Genomic DNA, 27,210 nt, shown 5'->3' with positions numbered 1-27,210 from the left:
AGTAGAAGCCTGCTTTATGTGAATTAAAATGCACTGGTTTTAGCTGCAAAGTTAATATGCCTCATAGTAATATTGCAAATTCCCTAACTGCTTTTCTATAATATGGCCCAGTTAACAGGTTCTATAACCTAAATCACGTCTCAGTGATTTAGGAAGTGTTTAAACTATACATTAAATTAAATACATGCAAGTTAAAAAGAAAAAGTTCACCACAGATGCAACTTAATTAATCAGCACTGAATTGATTTTCTACTAATATTTTGAAATCAAATTTGTTTTCTTGTTTTCCATTTGAATGTTAATTTGTGTCATTTATTAAATAGTCTGTATGTATCTGTTTCTGGAGAATGTAATTAATAATTAAGATAATTGACTGAATCAATTCAGAGATACCTTAGTATGCCTAATTGGTGTATGATAAATTCACACAGTGTTTTGAATGAAATTTCAATTTTGGGGGCTGAGCTGGGGAGCTATGTGCAGGTAGAATGTTCTTTTTGGTATGGTTGCAACTATGAAGCTACAGACTTTATCCAGAACATCTGAGATCATGAAAATTAGGCTAATACGATGAATGGAGTTGATTTCAATTGATTGCACTATGCAATCCAATCCACAGAAACCCATGAATAAGCATTTAATTTTAAATGACAGGTGAGGCATTTGCTCAGCTTTAAACAGGGAATGATGAAGGTGGTTAAGGGTATTGTCAGCCCTTGTAAGCTAGTTAGATGTAGTCCAAAACTAGAAGGAAAAAAAAAAAAGGGAAAAAAAAAAAACCCTGACAATTTGGTAAAGGATTGCTGCCATATGGACTGAAACTAATGCGTAGTTGTCCTATAACATCAGAACCTATCTAGAATAGAGCTGTAGAAGTAAGCAGGGAAATAGAAAAAAAAAAATTAGCATCACAAGTTAAATAGCTCTTAATCAGCAATTGAATTCAAGAGGGTAAGTATTTTCTAATGAGTACAGCATCTTACTCTTCAAAGACCAGTGATTATCTTGCAGTGTTATTTCTCAAGTCGAGTTCACTTTGATGTTAAAACACATTTTCAGTACATATCTACATGTGTATCTAGTTATTTTTTATCTATTGTGTCTTTTCTGATGAATGATCTTAAAATTCTAGGAAATCAGAAGTGTTCTGCCTCCCCTTGCACAAGGATGAGATGGAGAGAGATAGGGGGAGAAAATTTGTCTGTCTCTTTTTTCATCTTAAGCAGCTCCACAGGGATAGAGCTTTTAAGAATTGAGTAGAGGATTTAGCAACACATCATGGGCAGCTGAATTGCAAATTGGATGCAAGATCCTTGTGCAAACACATGTAAGCCCATGTGAAGTTAGTATAACCAAAAAGAAAGTGCTAGGGCACTCTCCCCTAGCTGTTGAAAACATGTTGTTCTACCCTGTAATTCCTCAAAACAGACATGGAAATGTTCTGTCCATCTCTATTGTCCGAAAGCAAGCTGATGATATCCAGCTCGTGAAACTACCCCAGTGCAAGCCATGAGACAGGCTATGGCAAGAGCACTCCTTTAAGCAGTGGAGCTGAGGGGCTGGATATGCTGTACTGCTGCAAATGGCAGTGACTGGTGTGTCTGGGGGTACGTGTTCATGTGAGGTTGGTTTTAGGATTTGGGGTTTTTTGGTTCCTGCATCCATGAAGGCAAGGATCAAGAAATGTAAACAAAACAGATGCTTAAATAGCGCCTCTTCTGTTTGTTTGCTCTTCAGGAAGATAAAGGAAAGTTTGGAGTGCTTCCCTGTTAAACTCAATAACTTGATCCACACGCTCGTACAGATGTCAATGACAGGCTCTGCAAAGCCTCCAGCTCCAGATACTGTCCCCCAAGAATGGATGATGCTGGATGCAGAGAAGTCAATCGCAAGAGCCACCATTTTGGGCTTCAACAAAAAGTCTGACTCCGTATGTATTATGTTCTTTGCTTGCCCTCCTTTACCTTGATCTTTAAGGACTCTTCTGTGAGTCTCCCTCCTCCTTTATAGAAGAAGTGCTTGTGCCACATTAAAAGGATCACAGGATGAACAGCAGTGCCATAAGCAATGAGCTACCAGAGAGAAAGAACACCAGGCAGACAGCCATTAGCAGGGAGCCATTAAGGAGAACAGTTCATGCCCTATAGTGAAAAATAAATCAAGAGCTAATTAAAGCATCCAGAAGGAAAGCATGGCATAAAATTAGGAAGCCTAATAGAAATCGGAGGCTGTTATATGATGCCTTAATGGTGCATTATTAGTTTTTCACACACTGTAGTGATCTTTCAGTGTTTGAGTTGTATGCAACCCAGGCAAGTTTCTCTTTCTGTGCAGCAAAGACTATAAATTACAAACTGAATTCTCTGGCACTTGGCACTACATTAAAGAAAGGTTTTTCTTTGTAAAAATCACCCTATATTTTCTCTTGTGCATTTTTTTTTTTTTGTAATGTGACTCTCTGATCATTTCACTTTTCTGCCTCTGCCCTTTCCCCAATACAGCTATATCTAGTCCAGGTGGTGCAAACCTGCAACGTGGTCACTTTTGTGGAAAAATCATTCGACCAGTTCTCAAAACTTCACAGACATCTCCAGAAGCAACTTCCATCACATGCCCTCCCAGAGTAAGGCAGCATATTAGCGATTGTTATTCTGCTGTTAAATGGTTCTCTCTGTGCACAGATAAAAATGTGAGAAAATGTATGGCAGACATATTTTTAGAAACACAAAGGCAATGCAACATATCCTATCAAGCCTTCTATTCAGCCCCAGAGGAGTCTGAATCATAGAGCATTGTGGCAATCTGACTTTTATATGTTTTATTGTTCTTTTTTTAATGGGAGAAGGGGGGAACAGCTTGGGCCTGACACAGCTATTCCTGAAATCAAAGGGTAAGTGATACTGACTTCATTAAAGGCACGATAGGGCCTTTTACAGTTTTTATTCTCTGCGTGATGCTGATCAAAACTCATAGCAAAATCCATATATTAAAGCAATATAGGATTGTTCACACTGGGTCAGAACAGAAACAAGCCAATCTCTGACACTGGCAGGCGAGATCAACCTTTTTACAAAAAGATGCGCATACTCCCCAGCTGAGAAATATGAAATGATCTTCTGTACTGTCCTGCCCCTAAAACTCAATACTTTGTGCCTGACATCATTCAGTTTAGTATCTCTTGAAAAATGGACTATCATTAGTTGCAGTAATTCTGAATATTATGTTTTTGAATATTTTTTTTAATATTATCTTATTTCTTCACGGTTTCCAGGGACAGTGAGTCCCATGGTTTATTTCTGTCTTGTGTGAAACAGCTTTGCCTCATGTAATGATTGTCCATGGCTTTGGTAATACAAGTGGAGTTATGTATTCTACAAGTATCATATACATTACACTGCACACACCGCTGAGGACAAAGTAGTCCTCTCCTAAATAGTCATGCTGACTCACCTGATACAAGACCCTCTTCAAGCTCAACCTACAATAAAGCGTAAAGCTGCCCCAAAAGACCATCAGTTTACTTAAACCAAGCTGAGCTTCAAGTGGTATGCTTGAAAGGTAGAAAGGTCTTTGATGTTTGTCCTGAAGTACATAGCCACAAACAACGTGGGTTTGACTTCAAAATGAAAGTCCATGAATTTCAGATCCAAATTTGATACTCCTCCAAGCTTGTGAAAGGCATTCAGTTAAATGGCCTTAGGTTATTAAATTCTAGAAATTCTCCTACCTGAGGGGATTTTACTTGACTCGAGTTTGACTCACTATGACTAGCTGACATGAACTGCTCAGCAGCAGTTGGAGAGAATTGGAATTTCACTAAATACTGAAAGTGCGTGAATTGTAGTTTTGATTTGGAGATATATGCACGCTAACTATTAGGTTGTAAAATGAAATATTTAACAAGTACCTATTTATGATTTTTTTTCCTATGGTGAGGACAGCTCTTTGAAGGAAAATATATTTCTCTTTAGAAACGCATAGACCTCAGAAACTCTCCAGTGAATTTAAAAAATAGTACTAGCCATTTTTCAGATAAATCTACCTTTAATAAAATCCCTCACAACATTTTCATGGCAAAAGAGAGTTCCAGAACTCACAGAGGGTTAATCAGTGTATACTGAGGCTGTGACTAAGACCTCCAGAGCTTTATTGTCATAATTCAATCCCTGCAGTGACTGCATTAAAGTAATTAATTTTATGATGTTTCTTTATATGTTTGTTCTTTAATGCTGAAGTTTTGGGTTGTTTTCTAACAGAACTTTTTCATTTTGAGGCTTTTCATGTATTCCAGATTTTATTCTAATCATACAAAACCTAATTATTTCTTTATAGGAAGTTATCACTGAAACTGCCATACCATATCAGACCGTTAGTCTGTGTGTGTTACAAAGCTCAACTCTGGCCGATGCCAGCTGCTTCAAAGGAAGTAAAAAGCCTTGTTCCATAATGTAACCACAAAATCAGTTTGAAAGTGTATGATTTAAAAGTAAAATGTCTAATATTACTAAAATAATTGGAACTGCTAACAGAAAGGACTTGGTTACCGCTTTGTATTGATTCCTGAAATTGTATATATTCACGTCTCATTAGGAGGAAATAATGCAATATGAGTCTACTTTATATAAGTACTAAATACTGGCTACATCACAAGGAACTAATGGCAAAAGCTCAGAGTTCTCGGCATCTGAAATCTTGCTATTGACATTTAAACATTCAGCCCATATTTAAAAGTCAAAGCGTAGCTGCCCCAAGCAAGCCCTTGCACTCTAGCACCTTCCCTCTTATTTGATTGCAGGCAGAGTATTAATTGTGGTTAATTACTGTTTTTTAAAAGGCCAAAAATCTTTTCACCCAACAAAGCATTTTGGCGGCGTAATTTGTACACAGCATGTTCTTCAAGCTAATAAGTAGGAAATGGAATATGCAGGTTGTCTGCACGTGGCAGAAGTTTATATTTTTCTGATCTACTTAAGGTAGGTGCAAAGCTCAAAATCAGCTCGGGAAGTTACCCATTTCTAACACAGCTGTGTTCACAAGGGCAAAGTCAGTTTCAGCCATGGGCGCAATTCAGCAAAAGCATGAAGGCATTTTCAAGAAGTGTTCAGTACTACCACAAGGTTCATATTGTCCTTCACCGCAGCAGAGTTATTGGTGCCATCAGTCAGCAGTTTCGCTGTCCTCTGTTTTGCACTGTGCTTAGGATGCATCTTCTGAGGGCTTACATTTTACAGCCAGAGTCCTCTCTTTATGTTATATGGTCTAATTAATTTTAAGCTGCTTACAAACAGATTCTCCATACCATCTCTTGAAAGAAGTCCTTTCTGTGCCATAGAGGAACCCACAGAGGAACTTTCATAGGCTGTCTACGTGTGCCAAATGACCTGAGCTCTATTTTTATCTATGCAGCTCGTATATGTCATGATCCTGGGTAATATCACTTCCCCCTCCCCATTATGTCCACTGCAGTTTCATGAGGCAAGAATCGCCTTTTACTATTCATTTGTACATTGCCTAACTGAGCCCTGATCTTTCAGTGCTATAGGCAGAAATAATCATAAGGTCGCACATACATATAATATGCTGCTATCGTCCTGCCCCCTTGCTGTTTTAATAGCAGGCTAAGTTGTACCAGTGCTGAGTTGTTCCTCAGAAGTGTTAAACAAGATGGGTAAAGATTTTTCCTCTCCTAAAAAGAATTAACAATATCTTATTAATCAGCATTATCTTCGTAAAAGGCCTTCTGTTACAAAACAAGCTTAAAAAAGCCCAACCCAACAGGTCTAATTGCAGTTCATAAAACCTAATTAAATTGAATCTCTTGGTAACAAAAACTGTGGCTTAACCATCTTCAGTCATTTTATTTTCGCTAGGTGAGGCTGCTATTTGCCATTTTTACAGCTGGGTGATTTCCAACGCTGGCTGGTGTTCCTCTCTAGGGATGGGAATCCAGCGCTTCACGTGCTGCTATTTGGCTGGCCTTTGAAAAGCCGATGACATCTTATCACTGAGCTGTGGAATTGGGTAAAACCTGTCCAAAGTAGGATCTGACCAGCTGCCTTTCAAAAGGCGGGCCAAGCGTCTCTTTTCAGTGTAGTGCACTGCTAGGTGGCTCCTTATTCATTTGTCTGAAGCCTTCAGGTATCTCTTGAGAGCTAGTGGATAAAAAAGGTGGTACCAGAAAAACAGAGGTTTGTAAACAAGACACGGTTAACTTTTACAGCAGTGGTATAACATGAAATACAACCAGATCAAAACTTCTACCTTTCCATATCACATGCGTTGGAGGACATAAAGCATAATATTAGTTATGAGTCCCAATATTATCAATCCGTATCACAGCATCCATTACATGCAATTTAGCACTGATAACTTTGCTAATGCTCCTTCAACCTGAGAGAGAAACAGTCTTTGTCAGGGCAAAGTTGATATAAATTGATTATGTGTATTGTTAAAAATCTAACCTTTGGACTGATCTAATGCGTGTTGTCTCTAAAATGCAAAGGTGATTCAAGTAAAAAAAAAGTGGGGTTTTGACATTTTCAATCACCGAAGCATTTGAAAATTGACACGAGGCCGTTCTATGCATATATGGTTTATTTACTAAACTGAAGTGAAATTAATCTTAATAAAAATTCAGCAAGAACGTTACTGTTATTATTGTTATTGCTTTTGTTGGGCTTGATTTTGTTATTGTGATGATCATTTGTTTTCATATATTATTTTTATTATACTAGCGCCTGAAATTACATATGGGATCAGGGACCTACTCTGAAAAAGTTATCTACACTCTAAATAGCTGAGGTAAAAATGCAAGCAATGGTATATTCATAAAATGTCACATTGTTGCTGTAAGGCTTTGGGATCCAATACTCTGTGGTAAGGGCTTGTGTAGCATGAGCCCTGGGCTGAGGTCAGAGATCTGTTGTGCTGTGCACCAAGGGCCAATTTTTACAGGTATTTAGATACCATAAAATTCAAGTAAGTGCCTTTTAGAGGTTTTTTAATTATTTTTTCAAAATTAATTATTTAGACAGAAAAAAGGGTACAGTATGAAATAAAGTATCAGCAAATTATTAGAATAACCAGAGTCAGAGGGTAAACAATCCTCTGGACACTGTACCCATCCCTTCCCCTACCTGCAAGACCTCTTAGAAAGTGTTAACTTTCTTCTGTTGAGTAGAGATGGAAATATTTTCAGTAAATACAGTACAAGAGTTATATTATGAATATTCTTCTTTTGCAGGTTTCCCCACTCGTGGGATTTACCTTTTACAGATCTTGAACATAAAAGAGTGAAGGATTTGAATCTCTATCTGAAGCAGCTATTAAGTGGATGCAGGAAAGTGGCTAATGTGAGTACTTGCAGTATTTACTTGATTTGCATATGACTTTTAGTAGCATTGTACCAAAAGATTCAGGAAGCTTTCCATGGCCTCATTTGGAACAAAAAAAATAATTACATAAATGACATGTCTTCTAACATGGCTGTTTGCAGATGAAACCATTGTAGCATTCATCAGAACTTAAGACAAAAATAAGAACAGAGGCTGAAAAATAGTTTATTAGACCTGGCAGGGCATTTTTCAAAAAAACTTCTCTTTCTTTGCTGCCATGCAAAAGTAGTGATTCACTGAATTTTTGACAGCAAGGAGTAGGTTCTGAGGAATGTAATGCCTAAAAAAGGATTAAGTTTTGAAATATTGAAAAGCCTGATTTTGACAGTTTTTAAATGAAAAGTTCCATTCTTTCAGCCCAAAAATACTCTTAATTTCAAAATTGAGTTAACATGTAGAAGAAATTGTTTTGCAAACGTAAGACCAAAACCAGAATGTTTCGGTATTATCAGAATGGTACATTGTGTCCGTTAAAACTGGTGTTCTCTCATTTTTTTTATTCATTATTGTTTTCTGAGATTTGATGTTCTCCACCCGTTTCAAAATGGAAAGCTGAAATGGTAACAAAAGCTGTCTCTTCATTGTCTGGCCCAGGACAAAGCTGTATGCACCTCAGCATCCTAAAAGCCGGGGCCAAGAGCAATTGAGAGGCCCCGTGCACCCTGGGAAGATGTCAAATCATTATGCTGCATGGCTTTGGAAGTTGAATGGTCAATCACTGATAGCAACACCAGGGTCTGAGATAACGGGGCATCTTCCAGCGACCAGCCATTGTCAGGAAAGCTGTCAGACAGGCGGGAAAAAAACAGTGTTTTACATTTGATCCGAGGCTTATGTAGCGGCTAGTAAATTCAAGGGAGCCAAGGCGCGAGCTCGTGTGTTGACCCTGCTGTCTCATTGTTGGCACGGTCCCTAGCAGAGCTTGGGCCTCTGCCAGGTGATGTCCTGTCATGTCGCGTAGCCTCAGGACCATAGCGCAAACTGGGGCTGGTTTGGTTTAATAGAGTAGGCAGTTAGGATGCCAAAAGAGGGTGTGACAGGATGGTTTTTCTCTAAAATTTCAAACGTCTTGCAAGAGGAGAGGAATGTTTTGCTGCCTAACTATATAACTTTCCCAGCTGTGACTGTGTAACGGAGATTAAAGAGGAAATTGTCCGTTTGTAAAACAAACAGGATTTTTCTTATTAATATGAATACAAATGCTGTGCTGTGAGTTGAAATCGAGAAGATTTCCAAAGAGGATAGATAATGTGTGTCTCAAAGTTACGCTTAATTTGGTATAGACAGCTGACTTGGGTGCTTGGCTCCCTTGATTGACCTTGCCAAATAAACTGCACGAGTTGGGGTTAATTTTTGTGCAGTTTCTGTCACTCATGTTAGGGTTGTGAGTTTATTTTACATTAGCGCCTTTTGGTCACGGCTGAGGAAAAACTGATATAAGCCAGTGACCTAGAAATGAAGAGCTCTGTATCTTCTGCTCCGCTCTGGGCTGCTGTAAGGTACATGGATTTTCAATTTGGGCCAAGCACTGCTGTGTTGAAGCCTAATCTACAGTTGAAAAATTAGACTGCTTAAAGCCCTGGGATAATGATAAAAACATTTCCCGGTCATGCGCAGGAGCTCTCATCTCCCTCCTGCTCCATGGTCTGTGAATGGGCCAGTAACCAGCCAGAGCATGCTGCTTTGCAGTGGGCTTCCTGATGCCCTTCCTACTCTCTTTAAGGTCCTGCAGCACACGCCCATGGAGCTGGGTAAGTTCTTCCAGCACGTTGCTGCTGGGACACAACCACAAATAGGGTATTCAGAGGGAGCTGTGGACAGGCCTGCTTAGGGACATAGGTTGGTGTGGCTCTGAACCAGCCCAGTAGGGCTGTTCAGACATGCTGGACTACACGGTTGCTTAAAATTGTTCCAGTCTGGTACAGCCTATAGTGCTGAACCATAGAATCATAGAATGTGTTGGGTTGGAAGGGACCTTTAAAGGTCATCTAGTCCAAACCCCCTGCAGTAAGCAGGGACTTTTTCAACTAGAGCAGGTTGCTCAGGGACTCATCAAGCCTGGCCTTGAATGTCTCCATGAGGAGAAGGAAACAGTTTTGTGCCTAAGAGGGTTGCACAGCTATTGGTGTGCTGGACTCAGAGGGCACGATAATAAACGGAGTAGCGAGCAGATTGTTTCCATCTGTAAAGTGCTGTTGCATGCGGGAAATCATCTTGCTTACTGCCATGCAGCTAACCTGCAATTCTGGATGATAACCTTTAAAGTTATTGATACTCTATAAACATTGAATCATTATTTTTACTTCAATATGCTTCTCCTGCTGGGAGATGTGAGAAATTTAGAAAACACTGACGTGTTCTGACCCACTTAGAACAAGGAGACCAGTCAGTGGGTAATTTCCTTTGTATTCCTAGCTGAAGGCTTCTTTTTTACTTTTCCCTTTGGTATGACTCTCTAAAAAAGTGTCATGGTGTCTTCCTGGTTTTACTCTGAGCAGAATGCCAAGCTAGGAGGCTTTCTTGATAAAAATAAATACAATTATTTTGTCTCTCTTTGACAAGAGAGACAAGAGAGTTCGTGTCTTTGACAACTTTGCAGTCAAATTTGTCCTTTTTCTCAAATTGCTAGGGAGCCTGACCAAAACCATTTACCGAGTTGTCTGTTCTCAAGCGTTACCAAACTGTCATTCCTATGAATTAGTAAAACTATGTAGAAATAAATAATTCAGAAATTTGTGAAGAGATCTTGTAAGAGCAGATGCCTGTAGAACAGGGTTCCCTATACTTTTGTTGACACTGTCATTTCTTTCTGCTGAATTGTACCTATACGGTATCATAACTGTATTGTAGCTGCACGATGTGCAGGAGTGTTGTCTGAGATGGAGAGAAGACCTTTTATTTCATCATAGAGTACCCTTGCTATCACTGTAAATACATTACCCTGATAGACTAGACACCCTTTTCAGCTCTGAAAAGTTTAGTCCAGTCCACACCGGACTGACTCCACGCTTGGTTCTACCAATTAAGTAATTAAAAATCCTAGAAATAAAGGAATAATTGTATTATATCTGAATTCCTTCCTCAGTCATGCCTTAAGTGCATGCTTTTTAGTCCAGACTAAGTTCTGGTTATGAAAATTGTGTTATAATTAAGAGAAGGTCAGAATGTCACTGACCTTTTCTGCTAAATGGTTTGAATGAAGGAGGAGAGGTGGAAATTAGCTGCCCTCTCATTTGCACTGTAGCTCAAATAGAATTAAATGTTTCTTTAAACCCTTCTTTAAATAATAAAAACTTCAAGCCACCTGTCTCTATCTCTGAATTTTAGTATCAGATCAAATAAATGGAGATATTTGCTGTTGGGCCAGTTTAAATGCTTAAACATGCTCATGCCCGTCCCTATTCCAAGCAGTTTTTTTAAATGTACTTTGAGCATAAGCCTCATTCATTGACTTCCTCTTAGATGTTCATTGAAGAGTTGCCTAGAACAGGAGTGCCTTTCATAGGTTAACACAGTATAAATAAATACGTCACCGGACTATATACGTGAACAACAAGCTATATTCATTATATCAATCACTAAAATGCAAAAGTTGATGCAGCTTCCATGTCATATTCAGTCATTTAGGACAGGATCAAAACCAGCACCTTTTTTAGTTCCATTCTGCTCCTCCTAAACCAGTGGCAATATATGTGATCTTAGAGTGTGTAAGAATATTTAGTTTTGTGCCAGTTGCAGCGTTGCTGACTGGCTCATCAGCTGCATGTGTTGAAATGCCTGGGTCTTCTAGATCAGCAAGGCAACGTACTCAACGAGGTTTACACTCCTGGAGTTTTGCTTCATTAAATGGCAAAGCAACCAAGTGGTGCCGCCAATAAGAGATGAAGCATCAAGAAACAATAAACTGAAGCTTGGTAACCTGGAGGAGGACAAAAATATACATTATTGAAGTATAAATCAAATTTGTGGCAAAAGGCAGCTGCTGCTGACCGCTTTTACATTTTTCTGAATTTCACTTTTAACTTCAAATGAGTGATGGGCTGAATAGAAATCGCAGCCCAAATATCATAACATATTGTGTAAATTAGGGCTGCCCTAGTGGCTTGTCATGTTACTGCTGTATTGTAGGAGGGCTGTACACTCCTTGGGGACACAAAAGCAAGGTGAGGCTCCATTAATTTAGTCTGCTCTTGGCCCCGGTGTCAAACAGCAGCATTCACAAAGCTGAATGTCTTCACGCTTATCTTGAAAAGACAACTTGCACCTGGCTTGGGCATTACAAGTGAAAAATCTAAAGCGATGTTTTATATAGGAGCCATGTGCATTTGGTACCACCAGCCAGGTAGTAACATTCTATGGATAATCTTCCCATCTCTCATCATTTAAAAGAAGTGGCATTCAATTTGTGGATATTGTTATTGATAAAACAGCTCAGACACTAGATGTACATACTGATCTTGCAAAACTATATAGCCTTAAATAAACATCTGTTATTTGTCCCACATTTTTCACATAGACTGGTGTTGTCTACAAGTTCAGTGGGCTTGAATTTTTGAGGGGGTGTGTTTATCATGGCGGGAGGGATTGGCAAACATAATAGTAATTGCAGGTACACAGTAGGCTAATCAGTAAAAAGAAATTAAGTGTATTGTGTTTTGACTCTCTAAAAAATTTCTAAGTATCCAAATTGGCTGAGGACTTTGGGGCCAAAGATAAACCTAGTGCAAGCAGGTAAGCAAACAGTGACAGTGTATCAGCTGTGGATAGGTTCTATAACCAGCTTTGTGGTGACTTATAGGCTGTGTAAAAGGGCTTTAAAGAGGATGTAAATGGAAATGATTGTAAATTGCGTTCACTCATTTTCAAGCGTACAGTGAGAACCAGGACCACAGCGTTGTTCTAGAGTGACTAATGTTTTACACTGTAAAAGTAATCAAGTTTGATAAGAGCTTCCCATATTTCATTTGTATTTTATTCACTGGCACTACTTGGGATTTGCAGAGATGAGAAAATAGCTCCCATAGTGCCCGTATGGAGGTACATAATGCAGTGTACAAAGTGCACCTGAGGTATGTGGGTCCCTTAAACTCCCACCACTCCCATACTCCTGCTGCGAGGCACCCAGCGGAGCCAAAATGGGGAGGGTTCAAAGTCCTCTCTTTTCTGCTGTCCTTTCCTGAAGTTATAATAGCTGCAGCAAGGTCAGCTTTTTCTGGTTTCTTTCTTTCCTGCTGATTCTCCATCCTGTTAAAGTATAACAGGTGCATGGGTGTTCTCTGACCCCAAATCCACTCTAACACAGCTGAAAAGAAAGCCGAAAGCAGATGAGAGGCTGTTTTTCTTTCTAACGAAATTAAATCTGGCTTGAAATCTGGCTGTGTTTCGCTAACAGCAGAGTGCTTGTCTAGTTAGTCTCTGACGGAGAGCAGTAGACAAATTCTGCCGTGCTACAGTGGTGCAGGGCTGTGCCACCTCCCCCGATGCCACTGAAATTGCTTATTTCAGTTGTATCCCAGTGTAAGTGAAGGTGGAATTTGTCCCTTTTGAGTTTAATGGCTGAAAAAGGGTCATGCGTGAGTTCTAGCCAGACCAACATTGATGCACCCGTACGTACCTGGCTGCTCCCCAATAGGGTAATATTAGTGAGTGACCTGGAAAAATACCAACATTACCTATTAGAGTTTGTTGTCTTATTAGGTAAGAATTGTTAGATAGATGATAGGAGGCTTTCCTAAAAAGCCCTAAGTGGGTGGTATTTTAGAGAATTTCCATTTGCTGATTTAAAGGTAAGAATTCCAGGGGGGGAAAAAAAGAGCAGGTGAGTGCTCGTGGTCGTGCCCAGTGCCTGCCTATCTGCCAAGACTGTCGTAAGGTCTCTCAGATTCCCACCTATGGTCACATCTTCTTAACAACAGTTGCATGTTTAGAAGTGGATTCTATCCACCTAAATACAGCGTGCTTTTGATCATACATAAGTTCAAAACTCTGACGTGCCTGTTTCTATTTAGCAGCGTAGTTAGATGCATGCTTAACTTTAAGCATACGCTTCAGTCCCAATTGACTGGGGTCCAATTGATTTAGGAGTCACCTGAAAGTTCAGCGTGTGCTTTGGTTGTCTGCTGAAAAAGGGTGAATTTAAGAAGGTATTTACACACTTTGCCGGTGGAAATCTAAACAGTGGGCTCCTGCAGCAGGCAGATTAACACAGTTCAGGGAGAAATTGCTGTCTTATGAAGAGCAGTGCAAAATGCTTGTTGCCACAAACATGTAGGAGATCTCCCCCACTGGTTTTGAAGCACTTTGCCCTGGGTAGACTGCTCTGTCTGCCCGTGCAACATGACCTGTCCAGTTATGGTTTTCCGTTCCATTTGCCAACATTAGCCTTGCAGCTTCCCCACATGCTTCAATACCTGTTGAGTACAATGGACACACAGGCAGGGAAAGCTTTGAAATCAGTGCTGCGGCACCAGCAGTGGACATGCCTGTCGTGTCCATGCCTGATGTAAGATCTGCATGAATTCCACTTCTGTACTTAAACCAAATGTCATATTTTTTCAGAGAGCTGTCTCCTTTAGAAATGAGAATTTGGAACTATCACCTAAAATAATCTTTGCACCTCCTGTTTACAAACCTCTCTGCTCATGTATTTCCATTTATTGCTGAAAGAGTAAGCGGAGAGGAAGCAGAACACCAGGCTGCTCAGTGTGGAATTTTTTTATTTCTCTTTCAAGTCAGTTGGTGTATCCTTCCTTCCACCTCCTGCCCACTTCTCTCAAGATCTTTGAACTCGAAGGGCTACTTAAGTTTCTCTGCTTATTTTCATGCTGTCAAATAAAGGCTGAGCTGCCAAAAATATACTCTTTCCACCCTTGAGACTTCCTACACTTGGGACTTGTGCTGAAGGAGCAAATGGAGGTCCCACAGGGAATATCTCGGCTGTTTAAAGCTACTGGAAACTGAAGCAGGTGTATGGGCTTTCCTTTGTAAGCTAACTTCACGAGATGAGAGGATAATTAGTCACGCTCAGAACAGGCAGGTATATTGGCAGTCCACTGCTAACAGCTTAAGGATTTGTCATTCAATTCAAGGAAAACAATTCTGTGGGTTTTTCTTTTTTTTTTTCCTGATTTTTCTTCAAAATATCAGTGTGGGAGGAAAACTCCAAACAGTAGAATGAAGAGTAAAAGGCAACTGCTAAAATAAATCCAGATTGCTAAATCTTATCTCTATGCTGAACATACACTTCTTGTTCCTCTGTCTGCTGTAACCACGTATTAACTCTTCACTAGCTGCGTTTGTCGCTAAACTCTTCCTTTTCTTTCTTCCTTGAACAAATCATGCCATATCTTGTCAAATCGAAACAAGACAAATGCTACATGAAGTACATCTTGACGATAAGGGACACATTATTTTCTGGAAAAAATAATGGCCTGGAAAAAAACAATGGTGACATTTTAATGCTGGAATCTGAAGTGTCTCTTGTTCTACCCATTCATTACAGTGTCAGTCCAAGTAACATCAGTATGAATGTAGCAATTCTAACCATCTTAAAGAATGGCCATTCTGAAACACGGGTTTATGAAAAAGCTAATAAAATGCAATTACTGGCCACCTTTGATTCAGAATCATAAGAGTCCATTTCGGAATTCACATTTTTATTGCCTTGCACAGTACGCAAATCTGGGGATTTGGTTTATTGCTTTAATTCCCTACAGCTGAATGTAACTACCTGTTATATATGTTCACTAGAGCAGTACAGGTCAGTACATAAAAATAAAAGTTATAGTGCAGTACATAAGGTGGATTACTCTTTTAAACAGGATGGCGAAATATGATCGTCCCTTTCACTCTCTGTTGGTTCGTGGTAGGAGTTAACTCTGTATGGAGCTTTTTCAGTGTGAGTGTCCATTAAGCTGCCATATGAGGGACGTATGCACAATATCTAAGCCTCAGGGAGGGACACATTAGGTCAGATGCTTGGGGTCGGTCCTGTGCCAAGGGCGAATTTCATGCTGACTACACAATACACAGCAAAGATGTTCTCCTGCATTTGTTTCGCAGATGGGCTGCTCTGCGAAAGTAGTTGCAGCTGCTAATACGTATCTCGAGACACTGGAGATCAAACAAGAATGCAGATCTATGGCCCACGTGGCATGTTGCTGTTTGGAAGTGTGTTGACAGAAAGGGGCCAGGTAGGCACGCCATGCAGCATCCCTGAGCCAGCGGTAATGGGCACCGCTGTCTTCTAGTGCCTGAGTAGAAATCATTCCCTGCAGTCCTTGCCCATGATCAGAGGGGAAAGGCTCCCCTTTATTGCTAACTCTAATATATGCATTAGAAACCTACCAGCAATCTGCTCAGAGGGGAATAATTCAAGGAACAGAGCACAACATATGATATTCCCTAAGGTATTTTTATTTTCTTTCAGAATGAACTTGTACTCAGCTTCTTCCTGAATTGGTCCAAAAATACCTTGGCAGAAGATTCATCATCTGTGACGTTAGGTATGTGGATTACCAATCTTATTTGTTTTCTGAGAAGGACTTCTTTAATAATATTAAATAAAATAATGCAAAGGTGAGTTTAAAGCGCTTAGGTGGCTTTTTTTCCAAAGATATAAAGATACCAACAAATAATTCCTGATTTCTCAGCGTCTCTGAAAATGTGTTTCTAACGTGACCTGTAGCTGTCTTTCACTTTGGCATATTCTCCTCAGCCTTGCTTCATTTCTTCTTGAATAAATATACCTATATGCAAAGTAAAAGTTTATTTACGCAAACTGTGGCAGGTTTCTTGTTTTACACAACAGCATCTTCAGGGAAGAATATGGAGGAAAGGATCTGAGTCATGACAAAGCACAATGTGTGCTTGAACAAGGGAAGAAAATTAGGGATGACTTCTAAAGTAATTTTCACAATGAATGGAGCAGGTAAATAACAGAACATTATGTTAATGCCTAGGCATACATTATTAATGATACTGGTAATTCACTTCTTACTAAATGAGATTCTGCATTGTTCCCTTATCCTATCTAAATACTTAACCCATTTCCCTCTTCTGTCCAGCACTTAATTTAATCTAATCTCTGGCATTACAGCATTAGGAGCCAAAGTATAAACCATAAAATGTAAACTGTGAATGTTTATTGTCTTCGACTGCACTAGTTCTGCACTGAAAATAATCTTCCGTAGCCAGTTTTTACACAAAATCTCATGAAGAAGCCTGCAGCTGCACTCCACACCACAACAATTCAGCTAGTTGTTATGTGCTCCAAGTGGTATTTTCCAAGATCACCAGTTATCCACGTGTCGGAAGGGAGTGCAAGTATCTCTGCATTTTTAGTTTGCGTGTCCATTAAGTTAATTTAATCTCTCTGCAGACAGGGGCTTCATTATCTCTTTTGCTGCGACCATTTTTTTAATCCATCAGAACAAAATCAATCCCATTCTGGCTTCTCAGCCTCTGGAAGATTCCCCCTGTGTAGAGTTTATTTGATTAGGGCATGCCATTATCATATTAAATCCATTATGACTATTGGAAATTACTAATGGTTGATCTAACTTTTACAAAGGAACGAGGAGATAATGCAAAGATGTCCTAGGTGTTAGGAATATACAGGGCTCAATCTTGTCACAGAAAATCCAAACCAGAGTTTAAATGTAACATGTAGTCTGGTCCATGGGGTGCCTCTCTCTGTAGAGTAGCCAAAGATGCAGCAGACGTGAGGCATAAGGGAGTTAAAGTCCCAGGTCTTTAGAAAGATATTGACATTTCACTAATATTTAGGTGCCTAATTATTACAGAAAATCTGGGTGTAAAAGTCTTATGCAAAAGCATGAACAGAGCCTGTAATAAAGTTGAGAAATAAATTACAGCCTCATAATTCCTTCAGTGGTGTCCCGAGCCAATATAGTCTGAAGGGTAAGAAAGACCTTTATTTTTGTTGTCAATGACATCAAAATCAGAGAAGAGAATAAAGAAACTGAAGAATGGATTTAGAGAGGGTGTTTGATGAGAGCTATGTGACAAGTAACCCAATCTGCTGGTTCACTATCCAGTTAGTGGAGGTGAAGGTCACAACCTGGTTGGGGGAGATTAATGTGTCTCTGGCCTCAAGCAGTATGGTTACAGAAGGATTATTTTTTTTCCTGCTCACTCTGCCTTTTAAAGCTTGAACACTTCAGTTCTAGACTCAGGGCAAAACCTTTGTTTAACACAGGAGAAAATAAAAAAATAAAAAACCCACAAACCCAACACGACAAACAATACGGCCCTTTGGCCTAGAAAATTCATCGCTATCATTCATCAATAGAGTACTAGTAGCACACAAGGTCCAAATCAGGAGCCAATGAGTTTAGACTCTGTAAAAACAGAGAACAAGACATCCTCTGAGTTCTCTGAAGGGCTGAGTTGCTCTGGGTATGGCACCACTTCTGGTCACCGAGGAAGGGAAAGCACCTGGTCAACAATCGATTGCCGTGAACCGTGGGAGTCGGTGAGCTTAGCTGTAAATGAGCTAGCCTACCAGAGGAAGGCCAGCCATGCACGTGCTAATTACCCCCCTGAGAAATTATTTTCATAATCTGTGCTTCCCCCCTCGTTGTTGGAGTTAGGCTGCTGCCATACCCTCGCTAGCTCCCGGGGATCTTTGCTGCATGGCATTCTGTACCCTGTTGTCATCCGTCCTGCGAGAAGGAGAAGACACAAGTCCAGCTCAGGCAGGAGGCGGATGATCATGCCAAGCTGACAGGTAGCAAACAAGGATTTGCTGGGAAGAGCACAGTGGCCCTGGATGCTCTTGTTTGCTGGGGGTGCCCTGAAACACTCTCGATTTGAAAGTAAGCCCTGTAGTAACACCATCGTCAGTCTGGGGCAGGAATTAAGTTCACTGGGCCCGTGAAAAGAATACATCCTTCCCCACAGCTTTCATTGCTTTATGAGCTTATAAGGGCCTTAATTTTTGCCTGTGTTGAAGAATAACTCAGGTTTAGTATGGGCTGTAGCTTTCCATGAATCTGGTGATTTCTCTCCCAGCCTTTACGCAAGCAAATCATCTGTCTCTTAGTTAGGATCAATATAAAATAAAATGAATGCCCAATAGAAGCAGGTTATGAATTTTGATCAAGACAGCATCTTTCTCTTACATTGCTTTAATGCACAAATGTTGTAGGTAATTACACTTACTAAAGTAAAATAAAAATTAAAATTTATGAATGTGTACTGTGCTCCTAGCAATGAAGAGATTAAAAATCAGTGCTAAATTTACTTTGACGTGAACACTGATTCAGTACTCCCAGTAGGGTGAATTCTGAATTATACTGAATATTGTCAGCATTTCATTATACCGAGCTCACTACAACGGAGTGAGAGCAGCTATCAGGAATGGTTTCACAGACAGCCTTTTATAAAGATCCTTTAAAAAGAGCAAGAAAGATAATCTATCAAAATCATTTTTATATCAGTCTCGTTTATTTTTCTTCTCTTGAGTTTACATCTCCTGAAAATACTAATAACTCAGACTGTTTTGCTGAAGTTATGAAATCATGAAGTCTTTGCTATTGGTTATAACGGTGCACAACCCAGGTCCAATTCTGGCGTGTTTGATTAGCGCTCCACTCATTTCAAGGGCTGCTCTCCATTTAGTGCAGTAGCGGAACCGGTTCTGTGTCCTTCCAAAGGAAGATCCAAGTTTTCCAAAACGGCTCTCCATGAAGAACTGCAGTCCTCATGAATAGTCCCTCAGGAGAGTCGGCTGTTTTGCTCATGTTACGTGGCGTTTTGATCTGCTGCAGTTGCTCATTCTCGATGTAAAGCTTTTGCCGCAAGTTGCATTCCTAGTTTAGATGCATTTAGGCTGTTTTGCTGGCCATAAGCACCTCTTGCTGCCTTGTGGGGTGAAACTAGTGGGGTAGTCAGTTAATGTATTTACAGCTGACTATCTGAAGTTGAGCACATTGGAGGCTCGTAAACCCAAGCTGTAGCTAAAGCGGGCAGCTGGTTGGCTTGGGGGGTTCAACCCTGGCCCTGGAAAACCAACCAGGTTTCAGGACTCGCTGGTGCCAGATCTCAAAACAGGCTGTCACCAAGAAGAAAGGTCTAAAAAAAAATCTGAGGGTGCAGAATCCAGAATAACACTTAACTCCCTAACAGTAGTGCCGTGACACTTAGCTAATTAGTGTTTTCACACTGCTTTGCAGTCCACGTGTGAAATGCAATGTATTGTTAAATTTTAATTCCCCTATTGATTTTGTCAGTCTTCTGTGTAGCATCTTCCTCGCCATTTATATTTCTCATGCATTGTGCAAAGTGTAACGCGGAGCTTATTTTAAAATGCTGCTAATGAAAACATTGCACAAACGATAGAATATAGAGCTGGTAGTTCTCCAATGTGCTAGAAAAGACCATCTAGATAAAGAAAAGAACTGCATACTTGACTACTCTGAAGATCATTCCACCTTCGGTGGAAATTTGAACACTAATTGCCTTAATTTTGTCATTCAAAAAGAAGAAGGGACCCACAGTTTTCCAGTGTTTATGTTCCTTGATAAAAGAGATTATGAACTGGCACAGCGTGTGAGTTTTTCTGCAGTAGGGGTTGGTGGCTGCCTTCCGCTGCAGAGGGGTGGGACACACAGGCACAAGTCGTATCGAAAAACGCTACGAGCACCGTTCTGTCTGCAGGCAGCCAAACTCCAGGGTCCTCGTTTGATGTTTGGCAGCTTTTGCATTCACACCAGTGAGCAAAGAATCAATCCCTGGGAGGGAAATCTCAGTTCAGCTGAAGTCAGTGGAGCTTTGTCCTGTATCTACAACAGACCAGCATTTGGTCTTTGCTTATAATGGAGTGCAAGTAGAGCATGACAGTTCCTAAAAATGCAGGGCCTGAGCTCAAGGCCATCTGCCCAAGCTGGATAGACTGGAAGTCATTATTGTATGTGTATTTTATTGTCATTTTAAGCTAAAATTACCTAGACTTCAAAGAGGCTACAATTTAGCACTGAATGTGGGAAAACCTAAAATATAACAGCTGAGTGTAGCTAACAGTAACTGTCTTTTATTATCAAATATAAGTGATAGAAGTTTCTTCCATGTTTATCAGATTCTCTGCACTCTGTTATTTTTCTCTTTTCCTTCCTCTTATTTTTTTTTCCATTAGTACTCAATTTATTACATAGCAAGAGCAAATATTTTAGTAATCGCCGTGCCCATAGTGTCTGTTTCAGACTTCATTTCACATGCTAAATTAGAAATGCACTTTCCCCTCCCATGTTTTTCATTATTCTCAGCTTAGTTAGAAACTTATTTACATTTTCTTTTTCTAAATGAAAATGCCAACTCCCACAGAGAAATTCCTTGACTGGATATAAGCGCTCGCACTATAAAACTGAAGTAGTGCAGAAAAAGGCACTGGTAGTACTGGTAGGAAAGGCAGGGCGCGGTGTTCGGCTGGATTCTAATGATGTAATTTAGCCACTGGAATCTGTTGCTCTTGCGAAATCACGCAGGATGACCCACTGCAATTCAGAAAATTAATAGAGCCCCGCAAGTGAATTGTGCCCTCATGTTAAAACACAACTCCCCTTGTGTTTGCACTGTGTTTTATGGTCTAGGATTCTACCTTTTCTGTTGCAACGTAAAGGAAAAAGGGCCCACAACTTAAAAAGAAATATGGTAAAATGGCTTTGCACGACGGTGGGAAGAACTGACTTTTGGAGGCTTTTTTGTTACCCTGGAAATAACTCAGCATTGTCCATTTCACGGACTTTTCATCCCCTATTGCCTCCCTGTCCTTATTTGCATACAACAAGAAACAAAATAACATACAGTCTGGTTAAGTGATTTGTCAAAGTTCATAAAGGAGAATAACAAATGAAGAACTGCACCTCGGTCTTCTAGGTCCCAGCTTAGTGATTTCTTCATAAGATTTCAATTCTTCAAGAGTCTGTTTCAGGCCCTTCTCTAATTAGAATGTAATTAAAAATGTATTTTTTGCAGTCTCTAAAGGGAAGAAATAGGAGATGGATTCATATTCTAAAATTCCAGTCCAAACATCAGAAATTCAGAAGTGTTGATATCCAGGCTGCCTAGAAAAATTATACTATGGCAGTTGTGTGTACACACTGTGTTATTTTTAACTCATTTGAATTCTTTTCCTTGGGATGAATGGCAATTACACTAGCTCTCTGGCTGTCAATAGTACATGACACCACTGTAGTTCTATCTGCTTAGCAGTTATTTGAGCCTCTGTTCACTCCAGAGGTTACACATTTGGTTTCTTCAGAAAAATACAGCCGTTGTAGCTTATTCATTATAACTTTCCTTCTGCTGTTGAATAACAGAGTGGAGGCTGGGGAGTGGGAGTTTGATTTCTTGGTCTTCCAACCCTGGCTGTAACAGCTCTGGTGGAACATGCAGAAAAGGGAGAGCAAGAGCGCGACAGGGAGCCCACAGGTGTCTGCTGAGGCTGAAAGGGGGACATGGGAATCCTGCCTGCTATCGAGGACGAACAGTCCCGATACTCCCTAGAAAGCCTCTTCTTGCTAATGCGTAACCCTCGCCTTTCATTCTCATCATCCTTTCTCATTCCTTCCACTTCTTAAAAGACGTGTTTCTATTGAAAGAATTAGACTTTTTAAAGAATTTAAAGAATCACGACTTTATGGTTTTGTCTCGTGTCGTTATCTCACCCTGGAGTGGGTTTAAGGCTGGTGTGTCAGTGGCAGATCCCAGTGCACACCCAGGGGAGCAAGACGTTGCTGGCTGAGGTCTCAAGGTCAGCTACTTCTTTAACAGGGAGGCAGGCAGAAGAGAGCCCGGCTCAAGAGAGATCACTATTTTGTCGTAAGGTTAAGGGGACTGAGCTCTTATTTTTCCAAATATAGTAAATATATAGTACTGGTTGTAATAAAGCTTTGGTCTAATTAAATAAAGCCCAGTTTGCATAAGTAGAACCAGTCTGGTTCACACAGGCAGTGTCTGGACTGTCTGGTGATGACCATGTGAGGACGACCCCGGGTCTCAGACCAAGTGGTGCAAAGTGGCTCATTTCCACCCGGCTCAGGCTTAACACTGCAAAACAGGGAGGTCAGACAGGTATCGAGGAGAGGTTGTTGTGTTCACCGTTACCTGGTATACTGTGGTAAAAGCCATCTGTATTTTCTCCGCTGTCTCTGTGGGGCAGGTAAGCCACATTACTTTACCCAACCTCAAGGACACCCCTTTTGGCAGTGAAGACAGCTGGCACAGTGCCTCCAGCAGAAAGAAGGAACGGGATATGCTTAGTCATTTCTGCCCCATTAAGAGACTGATCCTTCTTGCTTGGAAACCGAAAAATGTTTGGTTTTTTTTTTTTTTTCAGTGGGAACAGAATCAAACTCTGTAAATGCATCTTAGCAGAAAAATCTATGAAAGCAATGGGTTGCATGAAAAACAGCCTGGAACAGGAAAAATACAGAATGAGGAAGGGAGAATTTATGTATGATAGATATAGATGTTGTTTCTGTAACAGTTGTTTTGGAACTGGTCTGGAAACTTGCTCTTTTTTTTTTCTTTTTTTTTTTTTCTTTTTTTTTTTTCCTGCTGGGAGCTGAAAAAAAAAAAATCCACTGTTAACCAGACAGAAGAATTGAGAATTGCAACAATACTGACTAGTGTCATCAATGAATGCCAAAAAAACCCACCCCAATTATTTGTTACTCAAGCATAAACTTCCCACTAAAATTCAGATTGATGGCAATTAGAAAACAAAAAATCTCACTGTCAATGTATAAACAGGAAAGAAAATGAGCGCTGCGTGTCAGACCACTTTCTTCCATCACACTCTTTATCCTCCGTGTTTTCTAATTTCATCCCTGGTTTAAGCATGCAATAGGTTCTTTTTATATATTAGTTCATGTGTACTGCAATATTTTACAGATGAGCTATTAACTAAAAAATCAACCTATCTGGCCTTTTTTAGGTCCTCAGTCAACTGATCATAAGCCTGGAGTACAATTAGTCATATCCTACGAGAGCACCCGCCTGACAATAATGTTGAAACACATGAGGAACATTGTGAGTATTTTTATCATAATCTATAACTCATAAGTCCTTGCATTTGCAGAGTACTGTGAAAATATTAATCCTCAAACACCCTTTCTGGGGTAACTAAATTTAACTCAAAATAATGATGATGCCGTTCTGTCATCATTTCACACTTGCGTTCTTCCTTTGAGCTTGTTCAATGTGGTTACAGGTATGGGATGGATACAGAAACTGCATTTCCCTAATGGCTGGTAACAGCCTTTTCCAGGCCATATAGAAGATCAATTTTGATGACTGTTTTGGCCCTTTCAGCTGACGCATTTTGATGCCAGTCAGACAGAAGGCATCACGCAGCAACATGACTTTTTGTCGGATGTCAGCCTGGTGTTATCGATTGATTATCCATACATTTCTTTCAAGTCCGGCATGAGAGGTCTGTGAAGAGGGAAGAGCTCGGCAGAGGGAGTAGTGCTGTATGTTGCGAAGCGGTGTCATTTGGTGGGGTGACGCTCAGCTTTGCGACACGCTCTCTGTTGCGAGGACAAGTGGTAAATGGTGTGGGTTCCCGGAGCCGGACTATGAGAGGGGGAAGCTGGCAGCGCTCCCGCAGCGCGAGGTGGGTGAAACTGGCCGCTGAGGATATCTTGCGAGATCTAGCTGGTGCCGTCTGCGGTCTCTGGGCTGAAGCAGCACGTCTGCTGTGTTTCATAATGCGTTCGGCCACCTAGATGTGCTCTTGCATTCCCAATTGCCCAAGTCTCGAGTAATGGCTGTGGCAAAGAGATCCTTCGCTATCTTTGTTTAGCCAGGAGATTAAAGCACTTGTTAACTGTTGCGGGTTCTCATTGCGTACACTGACGCTGCCTCCATCCCAAACTGGATTGCAATGGCTTTCCCTAAATGGGGCCACTCTGAGGGGCGTCTGTGAGCACCAGCCAGTAAGAAAATGAGGGTGGATATTTAATTACTTGTATGAGACACATGAGGCTTACGCAGCTCCAGCTGTTCTCTGTTGGCCACTCTGGCTTCTGATTTGCAATTCGAGCGTGATCACTTTGGTTTATAATATCCAATAAGTCTCTGTCCCGGGAGACTTGTCTTTTGTTTCCTATGCGCCACCTTGACAGGTGAGATCAGCCTCTGCTGACAGGTCCAATTTATACAAAGTTTACCTTCAGGATATAGTATAAGACCCTCTTTATTTTTTCTGTTGTGCTTTTTAAAGCTAAGTGACTTTGATAAACTTCTGGTAATGTTCTAGTTGGTGGGAGGGGTATATTTAAGTGATTGCCGTGCTGATGCTGTTACTGTGAGCTCAGGCAGGGGACGTGGAGGTGCACACAGAGCTACAGATGTCAGGAACAGTCTTTCTCCTCGTTTCCATCATTTGAAATGTATAGGCTCCTAACAGTGTTCTTTAACTTCGAAAGTTCCAGCTATTTAATTAAAGGAAAATAAATTACAGCATAGATAGCTGTGTATAGCAAACATAAAATCCAGGGTTCAGTTCACTTCATTATGGAAGGGGACAATATAACTTTAAGTAGTTGTCTGGCTTCTGAATGTAGGTAACTTAAATCAAATCCATTTTAGTGAGTTTACAGAGAAGTGGTAGGAGTCAAATTCGGTAAGACTAGCAATGATTCATGACTTGGAAATAAGGTCATTATTTTAGCAGCCTAACTTAGGCAATCATGTTTTTAAATCCTGGGCTTCCAGTTCCTTCCTTCCATCCGGCCATCCATCCATCATCATCTGATCTGAAATATGAATAGCCGTGCTTTGGGGTACTGCAATGCTGGACTGCCTTCAGACTTGTAACCTATAACAGAAAGGTTGTTTATCCCATTAGTAATCTTCTCAGCTTTCCAGTCATATAGATCAATCTCTCTGACATGCTCTCGTTTCTTTTTCCCTCCTTTCCTTTTTTTTTTTTTTTGTTGAGCTGAACAGGGATTTTAAAAGTATGCCAAGATCATATCTTATTCAAGACATGTTAAAGCTATTTCAGGTATATTCAGTCTTTTGCGGAGTCTCACTAATTATATTTTAGTGGTTCATCTGTGCAGAGATTACTTTGCTATCTTGTTTTATTTCATAATTTATAGTAAATAATTTTTGTGCTGCTCTTCCCATTTAATTTGTCTCTTTATAGAGATTTTATGATGTGTTCAGATGTGAAAATAATTGTAGTGGGTTAAATTAATCCCAAATGTAGCTTCACAGAACTGACAGGAATTGTGATAGAGACTTTTGATCCATGTAAATAAATTCTGTTTACTATTTGTGTGGGTTTACTTCCAAGGGTTTTAATAGGAGATCTAGATCCTGCCGTGCAAATCCTGTATTAATATACAACGCACAAGGCAGTCCATAAGGAGCTAGTGGTGTTTGTCAAGTGTCACGTAGATTCTTTAAAGGAGGAAGTCAAAGGAGTGCAGTGCTATAGCTTTGCAGGACGTTTTCACGACGCTAACCCCATCCGTGTGGCATGTCACAGACAAAAACCGCAACAGCACTTGAGAGAGCGTTGGTCTGGTGCAGACCTGCCAGAGGGCTGTCTAATGTGGGTGCATGCAGGGACTCCACAGTGCAGGCGCTTTTGATCTGATGCATCCACACGTGCCACGTTTGCTGCAGATGTACGAGACAGCCGCCCCTAGATCTGCTTCAGCACGTCCTCTCCTTTACCACTGCCACATTTCAGTCACGTGTTACGAAAGCCAGTCCTGCTTGAAGAAAACTATCAAAAAATGCTTCGAAGGCCAACAAGGGAGAAGAGCAGCCTTACAGTTTTTGCGATGAGGAAGGACCATTAACCTAACCCAACCTCCTATAAAGCACAAGCTACGTTTTTTTCACTGAGAAAGTACTCGCATCGAGACCAGCAATGCAGACGGAGAAGCTGTTTGAACAGAGAGATCTAAGACTGGTTGCTAATGTTTGTCTACGCTTGAAGATGGTGGGTGCACAACGAAGACGAGTTCTGTTAAATAGATATTTATAAGATACTAACGATATTTCAGTCTCAAGATTTTCCTCAGCAATTCATAGTTTTATTTGAATCCTGAGATTCTGTAAGTCAGGTGACTCACATCACACTCACTGCTTCTACTTGTGATTTGAACGGCATCACGACGACTGCTGAGGAAAAAAAAAAGCTTTAAATCCAACTTTTAAAGACACAAAAGCCACAAAGCTAAAAAAATGCAATTTTCCGAATATACATAGTATGTAATTTTAAGTCAGCCTCTTGGGGCATTACTTGCTGCATTCGAATGCAGACAGTGCAGCACCGGGCACTTTAGGCATAGGCGGTACAGGCAATATTGCCTTAATAAAGTGAAGCCGGGCTGGAAGGAAACCTTTATGGAGCGATGAAAGATGGAGAGGTTATATGGAGAGACCTCTGAGTCGTGGAGGATGCGGCAGCAGGAGGGAATGAGACAGGGCAAGCTTCTTCTATAAACACAAGAGTGCCGTACCTGGCAAAGTGCACTAAGCGGTCTTAGAAGGAAGATACAGGAACTGGGAGGAAGTTTGTTTTGGCATGTGAGAGGATTTATGGTAGCTAAGAGCAAAACCAGTCCAGCTGTGGCAGCACAATAGCCAGAAAAATGGCAGCAGACAGGAATGGGAGCACAGGGGGAGCGCTAGGAAGAAAGCCTGAGAGACTGCCTTAAAAACGTAGGCTCCTAGATGTGCGTACAAGCCGTGGAGGTAGATTTGTGAAAATTAAAATACTAGGAAGACCGACTCTGAAATAAGTTACCCAAACAAGTCACCCTCTATC

The 27,210-nt window shown here is 40.5% G+C and overlaps 1 protein-coding gene across 1 annotated transcript in view; it reads left to right on the top strand.

Moving 5' to 3' along the window:
* The window catches only part of PIK3C2G (phosphatidylinositol-4-phosphate 3-kinase catalytic subunit type 2 gamma), a 288,301-nt gene that overhangs the window by 238,859 nt on the left and 22,232 nt on the right, over window positions 1–27,210 (top strand). Inside the window, exons 28-32 of the mRNA XM_063323201.1 lie at window positions 1,738–1,930; window positions 2,502–2,623; window positions 7,244–7,352; window positions 15,823–15,898; window positions 23,353–23,447. Of these exons, the coding sequence (XP_063179271.1) occupies window positions 1,738–1,930; window positions 2,502–2,623; window positions 7,244–7,352; window positions 15,823–15,898; window positions 23,353–23,447 (595 nt within the window). The remainder of the gene's footprint in view (window positions 1–1,737; window positions 1,931–2,501; window positions 2,624–7,243; window positions 7,353–15,822; window positions 15,899–23,352; window positions 23,448–27,210) is intronic.

The sequence above is a fragment of the Chroicocephalus ridibundus genome, chromosome 1 (genome assembly GCF_963924245.1).
Source record: "Chroicocephalus ridibundus chromosome 1, bChrRid1.1, whole genome shotgun sequence".
NCBI lineage: Eukaryota > Metazoa > Chordata > Aves > Charadriiformes > Laridae > Chroicocephalus > Chroicocephalus ridibundus.
This window is presented reverse-complemented; position numbering and strand designations above follow the sequence as displayed.